Source organism: Triticum aestivum, chromosome 7A (genome assembly GCF_018294505.1).
Source record: "Triticum aestivum cultivar Chinese Spring chromosome 7A, IWGSC CS RefSeq v2.1, whole genome shotgun sequence".
Taxonomy (NCBI): Eukaryota; Viridiplantae; Streptophyta; class Magnoliopsida; order Poales; family Poaceae; genus Triticum; species Triticum aestivum.
The window spans coordinates 41,506,924-41,523,976 of record NC_057812.1 but is presented as its reverse complement, the minus strand read 5'-3'; the positions used below and the strand labels follow the sequence as shown (position 1 = coordinate 41,523,976).

General features: G+C 46.2%; 1 protein-coding gene across 1 annotated transcript; it reads right to left on the bottom strand.

Annotated features, from left to right (window-relative positions):
* Positions 1-12,569: 12,569 nt before the first annotated feature.
* LOC123149866 (somatic embryogenesis receptor kinase 1) lies at positions 12,570-16,688 on the bottom strand. The gene is made up of 4 exons (XM_044569635.1): positions 16,076-16,688; positions 14,508-14,768; positions 13,562-14,416; positions 12,570-13,464 (listed from the first exon to the last, which is right to left on the bottom strand). Exons 1-4 carry the CDS (start codon positions 16,671-16,673, stop codon positions 13,001-13,003), a joined length of 2,178 nt encoding a protein of 725 aa, XP_044425570.1. The 5' UTR covers positions 16,674-16,688; the 3' UTR covers positions 12,570-13,000.
* Positions 16,689-17,053: the final 365 nt, after the last annotated feature.

Genomic DNA, 17,053 nt, shown 5'->3' with positions numbered 1-17,053 from the left:
AACGTTGCGCAGATCGCGTCCGACTGTGTTGGAGAACTCACCGGATGCTCCTCGCCATCCGAGTCACCGTCCTCGTCATTCGTGTCTCCGGCGTAGTCCAACAGTGCCCAGAACCGGCCCCCAACCCACCGTTCCCCGGCGGATGAGGCCGCCTGTGGCGTCGCCTGTAGAGTTGCCCCGCCCATCGTTCCTCTGGGGGAAACCCTAGATCAGCTGATCGGATGTTGGCGGCAATCATGTGCCGTTACCCCCTTGGGGCGGCATTCTTGGAGGTGCACTCGGCTTCGCGGGACCAGCGGACGGCATCTTTGGTGAAGTGGTGCTTCATCCTACACATTGATGGCGACGGATCTCGACGACGTGGCGCATTGTAGATTCGGAGTTCGATGTGCGAGGATGGACTCGCGCAAGAGGACGACGTTGTCTGACGTCGTGGTGGCGTCGATGGCAGAGAGACCTGGCACGGTAGATGCAACAGTACAACTCTGAAGATGGATTGGTGGCAGGTGACTGCGGCGGCTTCATACCCGGCAAACGTCCTGGTTGAGGAGTGTGCCGGACTGGTAGGTGCCCCATACCCGGCAGGCGTCCTGGTTGGGACCTCAGGTCTTAGATGTTTAGGTTTGGATGCGATGTCTGTTTGGTATTTGGCCCAGGCTATTAGCGCCCCTTCATCAATTGGATAGGTGTAGCGATAGTTGTTTCTTAGACGGTGTCTTCAATTTTACTGTTGTATGACTTTGAAAGGTCTTGTGAGAATAATTAATAAAGTGCCCGCATGCATCGCCCAGATGCAGAGGCCAGGGGTCCTCCTCCTTTTCTAAAAAAAACTACTTTGCATTATCCAGATTAATTGCCGCTGATTTCATATATTAATATGGATTCGGGGTAGTACTGGATTTCTTGCCTTGCAGACAATAGTTAAGCAATATGCGGCTCTGACTATGTTCATCTCGGTAGTGTATTGTGTTCTTCACAGGAGGTAAAATTTATTGTATGGCTTCGATGGTTTACCTTAAAAAAAGTAATTTAGGGTGAATTTATTGGAGCAATTTTGGGTCACGTGTGCATGCTGGGTTCAGATAATTTTTATAGTGTGTGTATGTTCTGTGTCTTCCTCTCTTTCTAAGCTAAAATCTAAACTAGTGTGGCAGAATCTACCCGTTCATGGAGACCAACAACACAAGGATTTGTTTAAGTAAACCAAGAACGAAAATAGAAGCATTGCAAGGAGAGAGGAGTTTCTACCATGCACAGGACCTCCCGTGCATGCATCCACCACCTCTTTTGTTGCTATGTGGGACCAGTAACATCATTGTGTTCTGTCTACTCACTAAGTTTTATTGAAATAAATAGCCAACTATGGTATATTGAAGTAATAGTTTGATTTACATTCTATTTGCACAACTACATTTTTGCTGACAAGATTTTTGAAACAAACTAATATTGAATATATTTTTGGAAATTAATAACAACTAAATCATCATGCTTCAAACTTGCTTCGTACAATTAATCTAGGGTTTCCCCCGGATCATGCAAAGTAGTAAGGTTGCTTAATCTGATAGAAGCATTTTCAGCAGAAAAATATTTATGTACTGCCCTCGGGTTGTAAAACTTTCTCATGCATTCTATAAGTCATAGAAAAATGATGAAGAGTTATAATTTTCACAACTTTGAAAGATTATAGGGAACATAGTCACGATATACTGCCACAAACAACTACAATAATTGTCAACATATAATTTTGCTGCGTCAGATCTGCTAGTAGTGTCTCCTTGTCTCCTTCGGGTACATTATATGTTGGCTAAATACTTTATTTAATTTCACTTCTTGGTTTGCTTAAACAAATCCTTGTATTGTCCCAATGAACGGGCAGATTCTGCCGTAGCCTGGGGGACGCTGTATGCCCTGTCTCACACTTGACTGACCATCGATTTTCTCTTGGTTTTCCTAAGACGAATGCAGCGCCGGCTCTTTTTACTATGCACTTGGCAGCAAGAGTGGAACATGACCATTCTACCCTTCCCAGTCCATGACAGTAATTTCCTTGTTTCAGCTCCTTTTTTTAACAGCATCGAAACACTAGTGCCAAATTTCTGAAAGCAGGACAGTATCGACAACATTAATTCAGCCCCAACCGTTTGCTCGGTGGGCAGCAAAAAGGCGTCTGCATGCTCACTCGCGCATGCGGTTCCCCTGCATTCTGCTCTGTGCTCACAAGATGCTGACCATTGTAACTATTCATGTCCTTTCTTATTTTGCTTCAGAGATTTAAAATTTAAAGTTGGCCCATGTGCAGTACAGCCCAGGTCAGCAGTTCAGTGGTAGTACTTCTGTTGTCTGCAACTAGTAGCTTTTTTAATATTTACTCAGCTAGAAATAAAAACTATTTTTACTGGTTTCAACTCTTAAGTAGAATATAGTTTACAACTATAATTTAGTACCTCAGATATCTCACTGTTCATATTATCCATTAGTTTCTTCATCCGGGTTTATTAGTCCCCACTGGGTTAAATTTTGACCACAAATTTAACTAATATAATATAAATTATATGTCACAAAAGTATACCATTGAAAACCTCTTCTGAGTACCAATTTAATAGTATACTTTTTGTTGTATATATCTCATATTTCATTAGCCAAATAGATGGTCAAAGTTTGAGTACTTCTCTACACTCGAGATTATTAAGGCTTTTCATCGATAAAACTAGATTAGGTTCTAGCCTAGCAATGGTGGAAAACACAAAACGAACAAACTTAATATAACTAGATGGAAGGCAAGTGCACAGGTGACGCCAAAGTGCTCCAATATATTTGCTCTAGATTACCTTTTCACGGGAAACGATCAAAGCAAAGAATAAGTTTCACCTCCTCCAGAGGACATGATACACTTCACCATGATGAACAAAGCCGCATATTGCTTCACTATCGTATGGAAGGGCAAGAAACTCAGTCGGAAACTTCCTATCCACTACCTACAACATGTGTGGCAAAGTAAGATTTCTCAATTGGATCAAAGCATTTTCAACAGAAAAACATTTCTCTACTGTCCTCGGGGTTGACAAAGTTTCACACACATTTCTTTACTAGAATATGATAAGTCATAGAAAAAATGGCGAAGAATTAATTGTCACAATTTGCCAAAATTTAGGAATAATGCATTGTTTTTTAGTCACAATAGACTACCACAAATAACTACAATAGTTTTCATGGTTGTAGCAATATTTGACAATGTGTGGTGTCAAATTCCAATGCGTCTGGGCCCGCTAGTAGTTTCTACTTATACGCCTTTCTTTCCTACTCTGATGATGGAACATTACCGGCCGGATTTCTTATATGTACTCCAATGTAAATCATCTGTTGGCTAAATACATTATTTAATTTCAAAGAACATATCATTTGCATAAAGGATTGATAAAGCTCTCGTACGCTCTTCCTGACAAGGACTAAGTCATAACCAATAGATTCTTAGAAGTTATCTACCGATGGACCAATGACTTCATATCACTGCCTACTTGCTAGGTCTTGTCTTTTATTAGAGCAAAGCCCCGCTCAGCAAAAGATGAATGATATAAGAGCAAAGCCTCGCTTAGAGTTTGCAGACCCATTTTACACATGATTTTGTTGTATCCCAACACATTAGAGATTGGAACATTATTGGTATAGGCATGGAAGGCACCAGGAATCTTCCTTAGAGTTGTCCAGGCTGAGCCGGTACATGGAAGCCTTGAAAGTTCACAAATGCACAAAGCAAAAGGTTCACATATTGAACATTAGCATACTGATCTGGAGAACCAAGGGTTCACATCATCTCATACATACACAACCTTTCAGCTCCATTTGTGGAGATTGTGATACTTAACCATGAAATGATGAGATCACTAGGAAAGTGACTAAATAATTAATGGAAACATGTTCCACATTACAAAAGACCTCATTGGGTGGCAACTGGATAATTACCATCCTCCAGCTTACTACTACAAAAGACCTCCCAAAAGACATTTCATCAGCTCAGCTCGGATGCTCAAGCATCAGCCGCCGAATTGGTGAACCAAAACATCCATTGTCGGCCTCTGGCTGGCCGCTTCAGACGTGCAATGTGCCGAAACATGACTCAAGTATAACTTTTAATAGTGACTCAACAATCTTAACTATTTCAGCTCCTATTTATAACAGTGTTAAAACAATAGTGCCAAGTTTCTATGAAAGCATTCGCATGATTCATGTTCTGAAACGAGGACACCATTGACATCATTTAGAACCAATGCAGTGGGCAGCAGCGTGCTTATGCTTGCCGTTTGCCTGCATTCTCCTCCACGCTCATAGGATGTTGACCATTGTAACTATTCATGTCCTTTCTTATTTTGCTTCAGAGATTCAAATTTAAAGTTGATCCATGTGCTAAGTACATCCCAGGTCCGCAGTTCAATGGGAGTACTTCTGTTGTTTGCAACTAGTTATATTTTATTTGCTCAGTTAGAAATCAAAACTATTCTTACTAGTTTCAACTCTAAGTAGAATATGGTTTACAACTATAATTTACTAGATCAGATATCTCACTGTTCATATTATCCATTACAGTCTTCATCCGGGTTTATTGGGCCCCATGTATTCTGGGTTAAATTTTGACCATAAATTTAACTAATATAATATAAATCATACGTCACAAAAGTATACTGTTGACAACCTCTTATAAGTACAAATTTAATAGTATACTTTTTGTTGTATATATCTCATATTTTGTTAGTCAAATAGATTCTCAAAGTTTGAGTACTTCTCTAGACTCGTGATTATTAAGGCTTTTCTTTGATAAAACTATATTAGATTCTAGCATAGCAACGGAGGAAAACACAAAACAGATACACTTAATATATCTAGATGGAAGGCCGAGAGCACACGTGACGCCAAAGTGCTCCAATATATTCGCTCTAGATTACCTTTTCACAGGAAACCATCAAAGCACAGAATCAGTTTTACCTCCTCCCGAGAACATGATACAGTTTACCGAGATGAACAAAGCTGGATATTGCTTCACGGTTGTATGGAAGGACAAGAAATTCAGTCGGAAACTTTGTATCCACTACCTACATCATGTGTGGCAAAGTAAGGTTGGTGAATTGGATCAAAGCATTTTCAACAGAAAAACATTTCTCTACTGTCCTTGGGCTTGTCAAACTTTCCCATATTTCCTTACTACAATGTGATTAGTCATAGAGAAAATGGCAAAGAATTAATTGTCACAATTTTGACAAAATTTAGGAGAAACTTATTGTTTGCTAGTCACGTTAGACTACCACAAATAACTACAATAATTGTCATGGTTGTAGCAACATATGACAATGTGTGATGTCAAATTTCACTTCGTCTGGCCTGCTTGTAGTTTCTACTTATCTCATTTTTCTCTCTGACTCCGACTATGGAACATTACCATCGGGCTTTCTCATATATACGTGCAATGTAATTTATCTGTTGGCTAAATACATTATTTAATTTCAAATGAAATATCATTTGCATAAAGGATTGATAAAGCTCTCGTACGCTATTCCTACCCAAGGACTAAGTCATAACCAATAGATTCTTAGTAGTTATGAACCGATGGACCAACGACTTCATATCGCTTCCTACTTCCTAGGCCGTCTTTTATAAGAGCAAAGCCCCGCTCAGCAAAAGATGAATGATACATGTTCCATTTCGCTTCTATTCCTTTAGTTTGCAGACTCATTTTAAGCATTATTTTGTTTTTTTTTTTGATAAAGAAGCATGCTTTTGTTGTATCCCTAAACATTAGAGATTGGAACATTATTGATATAGGCATGGAAGGCACCAGGAATATTCCTTAGAGTTATCTAGGTTTAGCTTGTAGATATTTGGAGGGCTAAGGTTCCCTTGCGTATTAAAATCTGTGGTTTATCCACAAGCAAGTGATCCTCACCAAAGATAATTTGCTAAAGTGGCGATAGGTAGGCAGTACACGATGTTGTTTTTGTGATCATAATGAAACAATACAACATCTCTTCATAGATTGCCGTCTCGCGAAATTACTTTTGCGAACGATTTATATAGCCTTTAACATTTTTCCTCCAGCTAGCATTGAATCGTTATTTGGGATGTGGTTAGGTGGGGTTGAACGTACTACTGCGTCTTGTATTCGGATAGGAATATGTGCGCTTATATGGGCTATATGAAACTGCAGGAATGATATGATTTTTAACAGACACATATTTTAACCTTCTTGCAGGTCATCTTCAGAGCTACGGCATGGATCCGTATGCGGTCCTTACTCACTCCTACAGACTCCAGAGAGCCTTTGGTTATTGGGTGCAACCAGTAGGAGATGGTAGCACAGGCTATATTCAACCGGTTTGGACGGTGGTCGCATAACAGGATAGGAGTCTAGGGAGTTTGTCCTTGTATTCATACCGGTTGTGGTATTGAGCTTTTTTATATGTTTCTTTGCTTCATTTGCGAGCTATAATACTTTTAAGACTTTGTGATACTTTGAGACTTTTAATAATATGGCTGCATGCATCGTTCAGAGGCCGGGGGCAAGCCTCCTTTTCCAAAAAAAAAGGGTTAACTTCTACATTGTTTGTCATAGCTTTACACATTAGAGATTCAAATTTTATTGATTCAGGCATATAAGGCACCGGGAATCGGCAATTAGATTAACTCAAGTACAACACGAATACGGAGTGATCTCGTCATGCAGTGGCGGAGCTACAAAGAAATAGTTGGGCGGGCCATTCTGAAGCAGAACATTTTTTTTTTAATTTTTGAACTACACTACAATTCTACAAGGCATTAGTTAGTGCCCAGTTATTCTGAAAACCATTGCAATGCTGAACCATTACATTTTCTTTTGTAATCAAACCAATTCTGCGCTGACTAGCGTTACCCATGGTGAGTTATTGTGCATAAATTACAATTTGTAGAACTTTGCAAACAATCCAAATCGGTACTGAGAATTTCAGACAAGCCTACATGATTTTTTTATGAAGCAGCCTATACGAAAATTGGAATTGAGAATTTGAGATGATGCCATGAAGTGCAACTAGAAGAAAGAACAGAGTAGTTTGTGCACAGTGCATGTGTGACGGTGCAGCTGCTCCTGGCGTGGCTGAATCTGGAGCATCGTGCCTTGGCTGAATCGAGAATTGGATGTACACGATGCAGTGCTGGGTTTGGATGTACAGGATGCAGTGCTGGGTGTGAGGTGTGCTGGGCATCCAAATCTGACCCGAAGTCTCACATGCAGGCAGTCCAACGGCAGACCTCTGCTGCGTATTCAGGGACTGGGCATACGTAATTACATACTGTACTTTCGTTTTTCGCTTTTGGCCAGGGCACGGTTTTGCCCGCACGTAGCTCCGCCCGTGTCGTCATGCCTGTCCATCCTCCGCTTGATCGCTCTGTTAACCAGAGTCCTCTTGGCTCTTGCTTCAGTTGTGCAATACATTCATGGTTATGTGTGAAACTTTGGATGCTCGTACTCCATGCAGACGGGTGAAACTTTGGGGCCAAGCGACGAGGGTCAATCACCACGGCTGCTGCATCATTGCATCCTTGCAGCAAACCGTGCGTAAGGATCGATTTGTCTCGTCCCAATGGCGTTGTGATTAGATAATTATTATGCTATGGTGCACAGCTTCTTTCCATGGTTGCTTGCTTACTTTCTTTCTTGGTTTGCTTAAACAAATCCTTGTGTTGTCCCCATGAACGGGCAGATTCTGCCATTGCCTAGGCAGGATGCCTTGTCTCACACTTGAGTGACCATCTATTTTCTCTTGGTTTTCCTAGACGAATGCATCGCTGGCTCTTTTTACCATGCACTTGGCAGCAAGAGTGAAACATGACCATTCAACCCTTTCCAGTCCATGTCAGTAATGTCATTGCTTGAGCTCCTATTTTTAACAGCGACGAAACAATAGTGCCAAATTTCTGTGACAGCATTTACACGACCAAAGTTCTGAAAGGAGGACAGTACTATTGGCAACATTCAGCCCCAACGTTTGCTCAGTGGGCAGCAAAAGGGCAGCAGCGTGCTCACGCCTGCGTCTGCATCCTGCCCACAAGCTGCTGACAATTGTAACTGTTCATGTCCTTTCTTATTTTCCTTAAGAGATTCAAATTTTGAAGTTGACCCATGTGCTACAGTACAGCCCAGGTCAGCAGTTTACTGGGAGTACTTCTGTTGTTTGCAGCTAGTTTTATGTTTTGGTCATTTAGAAGAAAACCTATTTCTACAGTACAACCCGATCCAAGCGTTACTCTGCCGACCCGCCACCCAATTCAAGCCTACTCCGCCTCGCCGCCGCCGCACCGTTATTGCCATGCCGCCAAAGAGGCTGCCAAAGAGCAAGACGGGCTTCTTTGTTGTTGCCTAGCCTACTCATCGGACCATGGCTATCACCGGAGACAAGAAGATTTCGGGAGAGGAGGGACATAGAGGATTTCAAGGCGCTCGAACACCTTGCCGCACAAACGGCTCCTGTGTATTTCCGGTGAGCTCGAACTCAACTACCTCAGCTACAACACACGGGTGGGAGGGGGTTTATATCCGCGTCCACTGGCGTGCCACGCCGTGCCTCCGACGCACCCCCCTCACGCACTTCCCCATGTCCCCGCGCTCCCGGCCCGCGCTCCTGGCGCGCACGCACGCGGTCCGCCCGACCAGGTCCAGCGCCCGACGCGGTCCACACCCGCGCCTATTGCGCCAACTAACACACGCACGCACACACCCCCTCGGACACGCACACACACGCGCGCCCGAGCCCGCCACGGTCGGACCCGACGCGGACACCGCGCGCATGTACGCGCACCGCGCCTGACCCGTCCTGAGCCGTGGTTTATTGCCTAACATTCTCCCCTCTAAGCCACAATCTCGCCGCCCATCCAGACAGGACTTCAACTTGTCGTCGACCGCCACGGAGAACACCCTTCTTCATCTCTGGCAACCCACGTCGTCTTCTCCGGCTCCGGCGACACACGCCGAGCAGCCTCCAGCGACAAACGCCGAAAGTATGTAGCCAAACTCGAGCACGGACTTGAGCACAACGGCAACATACGCCTCCTCCCGACGCCAACCGCACGCTCATACGCGCGCCCGCGATCCCGACGCGCCCGACGCGTCCTGTGCGCACCCATAACACGCACCGGTCACGCCCGGCTTGCCGCTGCGGCCTCAACCGCAGCTCCGCACCTCCATGCCGCCACGCCGCCGTGTGTCGTCGCCGCGGCTCTGCATCCACCGCACGAATGGCGTAACAACGAGCCACAGCCGCGGCCGCCTCCGTGCTCACCACGGACTCGCCGCGCCACAGCCCCGAGCCGCGAGGCTCTGATACCAAATGTTGTTGCCTAGCCTACTCGCCGGACCACGACGATCACCGGAGACAAGAAGATTTCGGGAGAGGAGGGACACAGAGGATTTCCAGGCGCTCGAACACCTTGCCGCACAAACGGCTCCTGTGTATTTCCGGCGGGCTCGAACTCGACTACCTCAGCTACAACACACACACGGGGGGGGGGGGGGGGGGGTATATCCGCGTCCACTGGCGTGCCACACCGTGCCCCGACGCACCCCCCTCGCGCACTTCCCCACGTCCCCGCGCTCCTGGCCCGCACTCCCGTCGCGCACGCACGTGATCCGCGCGACGAGGTCTAGCGCCCGACGCGGTCCACACCCGCGCCTATTGCGCCAACTAACACACGCACACGCCTTCATGCCACACACGCACACACACACCCCCTCGGACACGCGCACACACACACACGCCTGAGCTCTCCACGATCGGACCCGACGCGGCCATCGCGCGCACGTACGAGCACCGCGCCTGACCCGTCCTGAGCCGTGGCTTATTGCCTAACATTCTTCAGGGTGCAGTCGACGCCATCCGGGAACTACAGAGTCGAGTTCTCTGACGAAGTCCACCGCTTCGAGCTCGGCACGTACGACACCTCCGAGGAGGCGGCGCGTGCGTGCGACATGGCAGGGTGACATGTCAGTCGGCCGAGGATGGAGTTCAACTTTTTGGAGATCGAGACCCAGGCGGATGCGGAGTTCCTCGCGCCGAAGAATTCCTGGGTGGAGGAGAGGACGAAGAAGAAGCTGGCGATTCGTGTTGCTCCCGGCGCGGTGATGGCGAGGTTTGCGGGAGCATCCGGAGTATCTCCAGGCCGAGCGCGAGTTCTTCTGGAAGCGTGAGGCCTTGCAAAAGAAAAAGGGGTGTGAAGAAGGAGGACGAGACCGGCCCTGGATCGTAATCCCCGTCGAGTCTGACTCGACGGACTGGGGTGACTCGGAGGAGGACGACAAGGAGTGCGACAACTCCGGCATGGAGGAGTTCTGGGAACAGTTCAAGAGCACGATGGATAGTCTTATGTTGGATGTAGTTGAAGTAGTTGTTTGAACTAGTAGCAGTTGTTGGAGTAGTATTAGTAGTAGTATTAGTAGTAGTAGTAGTAGTAGTAGTAGTAGTAGTAGTAGTAGTAGTTTGATGGATGTAGTAGTTTGAACTAGGAGTATGTTTAATTATGTTTTAATTAGAACTATGTTTGCTTCAAATGAACTTGCTATGTTTGAAATTATGTAGTAGTTGAACTAGTTTTACATCTTCAAATACATCATCTGTTGGAGTAGGAGCTTTACATCACCAAAAATGCATCATCTGTTGAAGTTGATACTTTTTTGAGATGTAAAAATCACTTTTTGATGATGTAAATTATACAACACCTACTTTTACATCTTCAATTATATATCTTCTATTGGAGATGCCCTAAGTAGAATATGGTTTACAACTATACTATATCAGGATGGTAAGTCAAAAGCCGTGTGTGTTGGCTTGAACGACGAACGAACGGGTTTGACTAGCGACCAAAACCCTAGCCGCCGCCAAGAGAGCCAACTTTCCGGTGCCGTTTTTCGGCGGCTCTCCTCCGCCGGCGACCTCTTGGTCGTCGGTCGTGAGGGGAGTCGCCGGATCCCGCCATGCAGATCGTTTTTGCTTTAGGTTTAGAGCCCTAATAGCTTAGGTTTTTGGATCGTCGGACGTCTTGGCTTTGGCGGCGGCGATGGCGATGCTGAATAAAGAAGCTCCAGATCTGACACCCCATCATGACTAAGACGCCGAAGTAGGAAACCATACCTGCCATCCATCAACCACGAACCCAGCACATGTTCCGTCCTCCAGATGTCGTCGATGCAGACCACAATCTGCATCCGCTCCCGAACTACCTCCCAAGCTCCGCACCGATGCTGGAGCAGACGTCATCGCAACGGCGGAGCCCGAGGACACAAGTCCACCATAACTATGCTATATCAGGTATTTTACTGTTCATATTAGCTATTACTTTCTCTGTTCGGGTTTATTGAGCCCCTCGTATTTTGGTTCACAACTATAATTTACCACACCAGATATCTCATAGTTCATTTTAGCTATTACTTTCTCCTTTCGGGTTTATTGGGCTCCTTGTATTTTAGGTTAAATTTGGCCATAAATTTAATTAATAAATATAAACTACATGTCACAAAAAGTATACCGTTGAAAACCTCTTTCATACCTAAAAAAACACTCTTCCTACCATGTTTAATTACTTCTAGACTCAAGATTATTAACAGCTTTCTTTGAAAAAATTGCACTACTCTGCCCTAGCAGCGGACAAAAACGCAAAACATACACACCTAATATAACTAGATGGAGGGCCGAATGTGCAAGTGACACCAAAAGTGCTTTAATGTATTTGCTCTAAATAACATGTTCACGGGAAACAATAAAAGCAAAGAATCATTTTATCTCCTCTAGAGAACACGATACACTTTACCGAGATAAACAAAGCTCCATATTGCTTCACTTTTGTATGCAAGGCCAAGAAATTTAGTAGGAAACTTCATATCCACTTCTCTAGACTCCGGGGATGGAACATTATCGTTGGGCTTTCTTATATGTATGTGCAATGTAAATTGTCTGTTGGCTAAATACATTATTTAATTTCAAATGAAATATCATTTGCATAAAGGATTGATAAAGCTCCCGTATGATATTCCTACCCAAGGACCATGTCATAACCAACAGGTTCTTAGCAGTTATCTATCGATGAACCAACTAGTTCATATCACTGCCTACTTCCTAGGTCTTGTCTTTTATAAGAGCAAAGCCCCGCTGAGCAAAATGAATCATACATGTGCCATTTTGCTTTCTCTCCCTTTAGTTTGCAGACCCATTTTACGCATGATTTTGTTCTATCCCTACACATTAGAGATTGGAGCATTATTGGCATAGGCATGGAAGGCACCAGGAATCTTCCTTAGACTTTTCCTTAGACTTGTCCAGGCTTTGCCTGTACATTTTTTGGCACAGCTTCACACATTAGAATTTTAAATTTTATTGGTTCAGGCATAGAAGGCACCGGGAATGGGGAATACGGAGCAATGGATCACCCCCTTTTTGAAAAAAATAAAATCTGCTTGATCGCTCTGTTAACCTGTTGCTGTTGCTTCAGTTGTTTCAATTGTTGCCCTGTTTTGAACAAAATTGTTGCTTCAGTTGTGCGTTACATACAGAACAAAATTGTTTTTAACTCCCGCAAATTTGCCATGCTTTAAACATATGGCAGAGCACTTGAATGCAGGCAATGGCACTATGGCAGTAGCACAAAGCCATCAAAGTTTACACCACAGATGCTAAAATCCCTGAACCAAATGGCTCACACATTCAACATTTTGGCATGCTGATCTAGCTAACCAAGGGTTCAAGTCATCTCATTGATACACAATCTTTCAGCATTCAAGTTGTGAAGAGATTGTGATACTTGAAATGGTGAGATCACCAGGAAAGTGACTAAATAGTTAATGGCGACATGTTCCACATTAGCAGGTCAGATTATTACTACAAAAGACCTCAGACCTCATTGGGTGGCAACTGGATCATCACTGTCCTCCAGCTTACTACTACAAAAGGCCTCCCAACAGACATCTTCATCAGCTCGGTTCCGATCCACGGCATCAGCCGCTGAGTTGCTGAACCACAGCCTCCATGGTCGGCCTCTGGCTCGCTGCTTCGGACGTGCAATGCACAGCGACCTCTGCAAGCCTGGCAGCTTCAGTCGTCGAGAAGATGCCGCCAAGGTATGGATCTATCAGGCCTTCGAGATCGCTGGACGCTGTGCCTACCTTCACTTGTGAGACGGCCCTCCTGCCCGTGATGACCTGGAGAACAACTATCCCAAAGGCGAAGACGTCGCTCTTCTCGGTGAAGCGGCCCGTGTTGGCGTACTCGGGGGCAAGATACCCCATAGCTGCACTGGCCTTCAGGGTTGAGAAGACGACATCGTCGGCAAGGAGCTTGTGCAGTCCTGGGACTGACAGACATGGGGCGAAATGGTGGTCGAGAAGGATTTTGTCGGCCGATATGTTCTGGTGCACTAGTGATGGCTTGTTGCTCTTCTTGCTGTGTAAGTACTCGATACCTGCAAATGCACAACAGATTGGTAAGGACCAAAATACATGTGCGGCTTGCACACATAACAATCTTCAATTACAGTACAGGAGCTACAAAAGATATACCTTTTGCAATGCCTCTGATGATGGAAACTCTTGTAGGCCAATCAAGAACACTAGCTTCAGAACCCTCCTTAACATCGAGATAATGCGACAAGCACCCATTAACCATGAAGTCATACACAAGAAAGCACTCCCCCCTCCCCCTGGAGCAGCAGAAGCCCCTCAGGCCAACAAGGTTCTCATGCCGCAGCATGGTGAGCGTCTTCAGACCTCTCAGGAAATCAGACTCCTCTTGCTTGCAACTTGTCTTATTGAGGCTCTTAACCGCCACAACAGACCCATCCCTCAGGATCCCCTTGAACGTCGCAGCAAAGCCGCTCTTGCCTAGCAAGTTAACCTCAGAGAAGTACTGAGTCGCACACTCGACCTCTTCAAGGTTGAACCTAAAGCTATCGCCAACCTCACCGGATGATCCGCAGCCTCCACCTGACATGGTGTCCCATCCATTTGAGTACTCCACACTGATCAGAGGAGAAGCACTCCTTCGGCAAGCTTCCTTCTGCTGGAAATGGTCAGTGCTGAGCCTGCTATCAGACACCTCCAGTGAGCTGCCAATCTTTTGCTTCTGCCGGCGATAATATGAGAATGCAAATATTCCACAGAATGCGGCACCGATGACCACAGCAAGAACACCAACAATAAGAACTCCTGCAGAGGCCTTTGCAGATTTCGTCGTGTGTGGATCCACCGACTGGGGTACTTGCCCTGTCTTGACAGTGCCATCTGGGCCAAAAGGCTCAGGCTTGCTGGGCCTCAGCCCATCCTCTGTAGATGTACAGAGATCAAGAGAAATGAACTCTGCTCCACAAAGCCCCTTGTTGTTCACATATTGGAACCCTCCATTCAGTCTCTTCAAGCCTAGCATCCAAAACCAAATCACAGGAGTTAATATAATGATGAAGGTTAAAATTTTATCTCCAAAAAGGTTGAGCAAGAGTCTGTTTGTTACCAGCAGGGACACTCCCTGATAGAGTGTTATTGCGAACATCGAAGACCTCAAGCGACGGAACATCTGCGATCTTTGAAGGGATCGAGCCAAATAGGTTGTTGAAGCTCAGATCGACCCGAGTCAGCTGAGTCAGGTCGCCGAGGGTTGCCGGAATGGCTCCGGTCAGCTGGTTGGACTGCAGCGCAAGAACAGCAAGCTTGTTCAGGTTGCCTAGCTGGGGCGGTATGCTGCCTGTCAGCTGGTTGTAGCCCAGCTGCAACACTGCAAGCGAAGAGCAGAGCCATGGGTGAGTAAATTAAAATTAGTACATCAGTGAATTTAAATCTTTCACAATGCAAATCAACCCCTTTGACGCAAAAGAACACAAAACAAACAATCTTGTCCTTTCAATCGTACATTCACTGAAAGAACACGGATATTGTACAGTAAACATGAGAAAACTAAATCAAATCAGAGAAAATCCAATTGAATACAGAGCCAGTGTAGTGATTCTGGCCAGAAGATGCCACGAAGGGAATCTATACAGACCCAAGTGGCTCCAAACAAAGTGAAAATCACAAGTTTTCAACTCCCAGAAATCACCATTTGTCTTTTACCTATGCAGGAGTCAAACTGACAATGCAGATTTTCAACTCCAATAATACAACAGTGAACACAAATCTTGGCCTCACAAAAAAAAAATCCTGTTCTTGTTCATCCATAAGTACTTACAATCTTGTTCTTCCATTAGTACATTTTTCAAGATCTGGTCTGAAGTTTGACACAAAGGGGATCTTTAGAGAGCCAAGTGGATCCAAACTAAAGTGAAGCCCCATTTTTCAACTCCAAGAGACACCATTTGCCCTTTACCCACGGAGAGTCAAACAAGGCACCCCCAATAAATCAAACGAGACGGTCACGTGGCTGCCGCACTGCTCCCAGAAGACGACCAGGAATGGAAGCATACAAAAGGAGAGGTTGGCACAGAAGCAAAACGAGGTGTCCATTTCAAATGCAGAACAAAAATGGAGCACAGTGGCCCATTTCAAAAGCAAACCGTTGTGCTGCTAGGAAGATTTAAGGCCGACAAACGGGTACAGTACTAGGAGCAGCACTGGATCTTCAAATTGATGAGGGCGTCTGCTATTCTCTCCCAAAAATTATCTGAAGTTTGTAGTGGTACGGTGGGTGGGGTCAATAAATGGACCAAACCCGCCTGGAGATTTCGAAATGAACTGTAATAAATGAAGCCCTGGATGTATTGCAAAATCTCGGCACAAACAACCAAAGGAAGAAAAGAAACGGCCGTAGCTACAGCAGAAGTGAGCGATTGGATGCTTCTCCGTTTGGGATTCAAGGTTTTTTTAGGGTTTGTTCATACAACTTTTCCCCCAATGTTCAAATCTAAGCAAGCCTAACAGTCCAAACCACTAATCTGACACAAAAAAGCAGTAGAAACACTAGAAGAAACAGTGCAAATAACGGACAGGAAAAGAAATCCACCATCTAGCCAAGAAAAGAACCAAGGAGATGCAGGTAAGATTCATCCTCTGACTGAGCCGAGAACAAGCCCTGAAAGAAAAGCTCACCTTGGAGGTTCGCCATGGCGGCAATCTCCGCGGGCACGGGCCCGGAGAGGTGGTTGACGTCGAGGTAGAGGTCGGCGAGCTCGGAGAGGCCGCCAATCTCCCGGGGGATGGGGCCCTTGAGGCCGTTGTAGTGCAGGTAGAGCCCCCGGAGCCGGCGCAGCCCGGCGACGGCCGGCGGGAGCGTGCCGGAGAGGCCCCGGCCCTGCAGCGAGACGGCCGTGACGCGGCCCTCGCGGTCGCAGGCGACGCCGACGAAGCCGCCGCCGCAGGGGTCCCCGGCCCGGGCCCACGAGCCCAGCACCCGGCCCGCCGGGTCCAGCGCCGCCCTCAGCGCCGCCAGCGCCCGCAACTCCCCCTCGTCCCTCGCCGCCGCGGCAAGAACCGTCAGGAGGAGGAGGGCAAGGAGCGGGAGGAGCCGGGAGAGCCCGCGCGCGGCGGCGGCGGCGGCCATTGGAGCTGGAGCGGCGGCGGTGAGTGGGGAGTGGGGAGTGGGGAGTGGAGTGGAGTGAGGGTCGGAGGGGGATGGAGCCAAAGCTGAGGACTTTAGGTGGTGGTGGAGGGCAAAGTGGTAAATGGACCCGGCGTCGATGCTTTCCATGGGGGTTTCCGGCTTTCCGAGGGCAATTTCTCGTCTGCTCTTGGTTTTGAGGGGTGGAAATGTAGGCTTTTGAGAGGTGTTTGGTGCTTTGCTTTTGGCTCTTGTTTCTTTGTGCTGCCCTTGTTGTGAGGAGCTGTGCCGCCTGCTTGCTTTGCTGGATTGACCGCTCTGTGCTCTGTCAGCGACGGGAGTGCAGAGCACTGTGGCGCGTGCTGTCCAATCTCACTGTTGTGTCAGCTGAATCGATTGCCAAAACTTTGAAAAGAAAATTTTGAAATACAAAGGTTTTTTTCGAACGACCTGAATACTACAAAGCAAGCAGATCTCCCAGGAAAATGTTGTGCTCCCTCGGTTTAAAAGGAAGAGGAAATAGGAGTATG

What these genes read in the sequence shown, in the direction of transcription:
- LOC123149866 (XM_044569635.1), bottom strand. Translation starts at nt 16,673, where the DNA reads ATGGAAAGCATCGACGCCGGGTCCATTTACCACTTTGCCCTCCACCAC. An exon ending in CGCCATGGCGAACCTCCAAG is followed by an intron (nt 14,769 to 16,075) that starts GTGAGCTTTTCT and finishes CTTCGCTTGCAG; the next exon opens with TGTTGCAGCTGGGCTACAAC. An exon ending in ATCAGGGAGTGTCCCTGCTG is followed by an intron (nt 14,417 to 14,507) that starts GTAACAAACAGA and finishes TTTGGATGCTAG; the next exon opens with GCTTGAAGAGACTGAATGGA.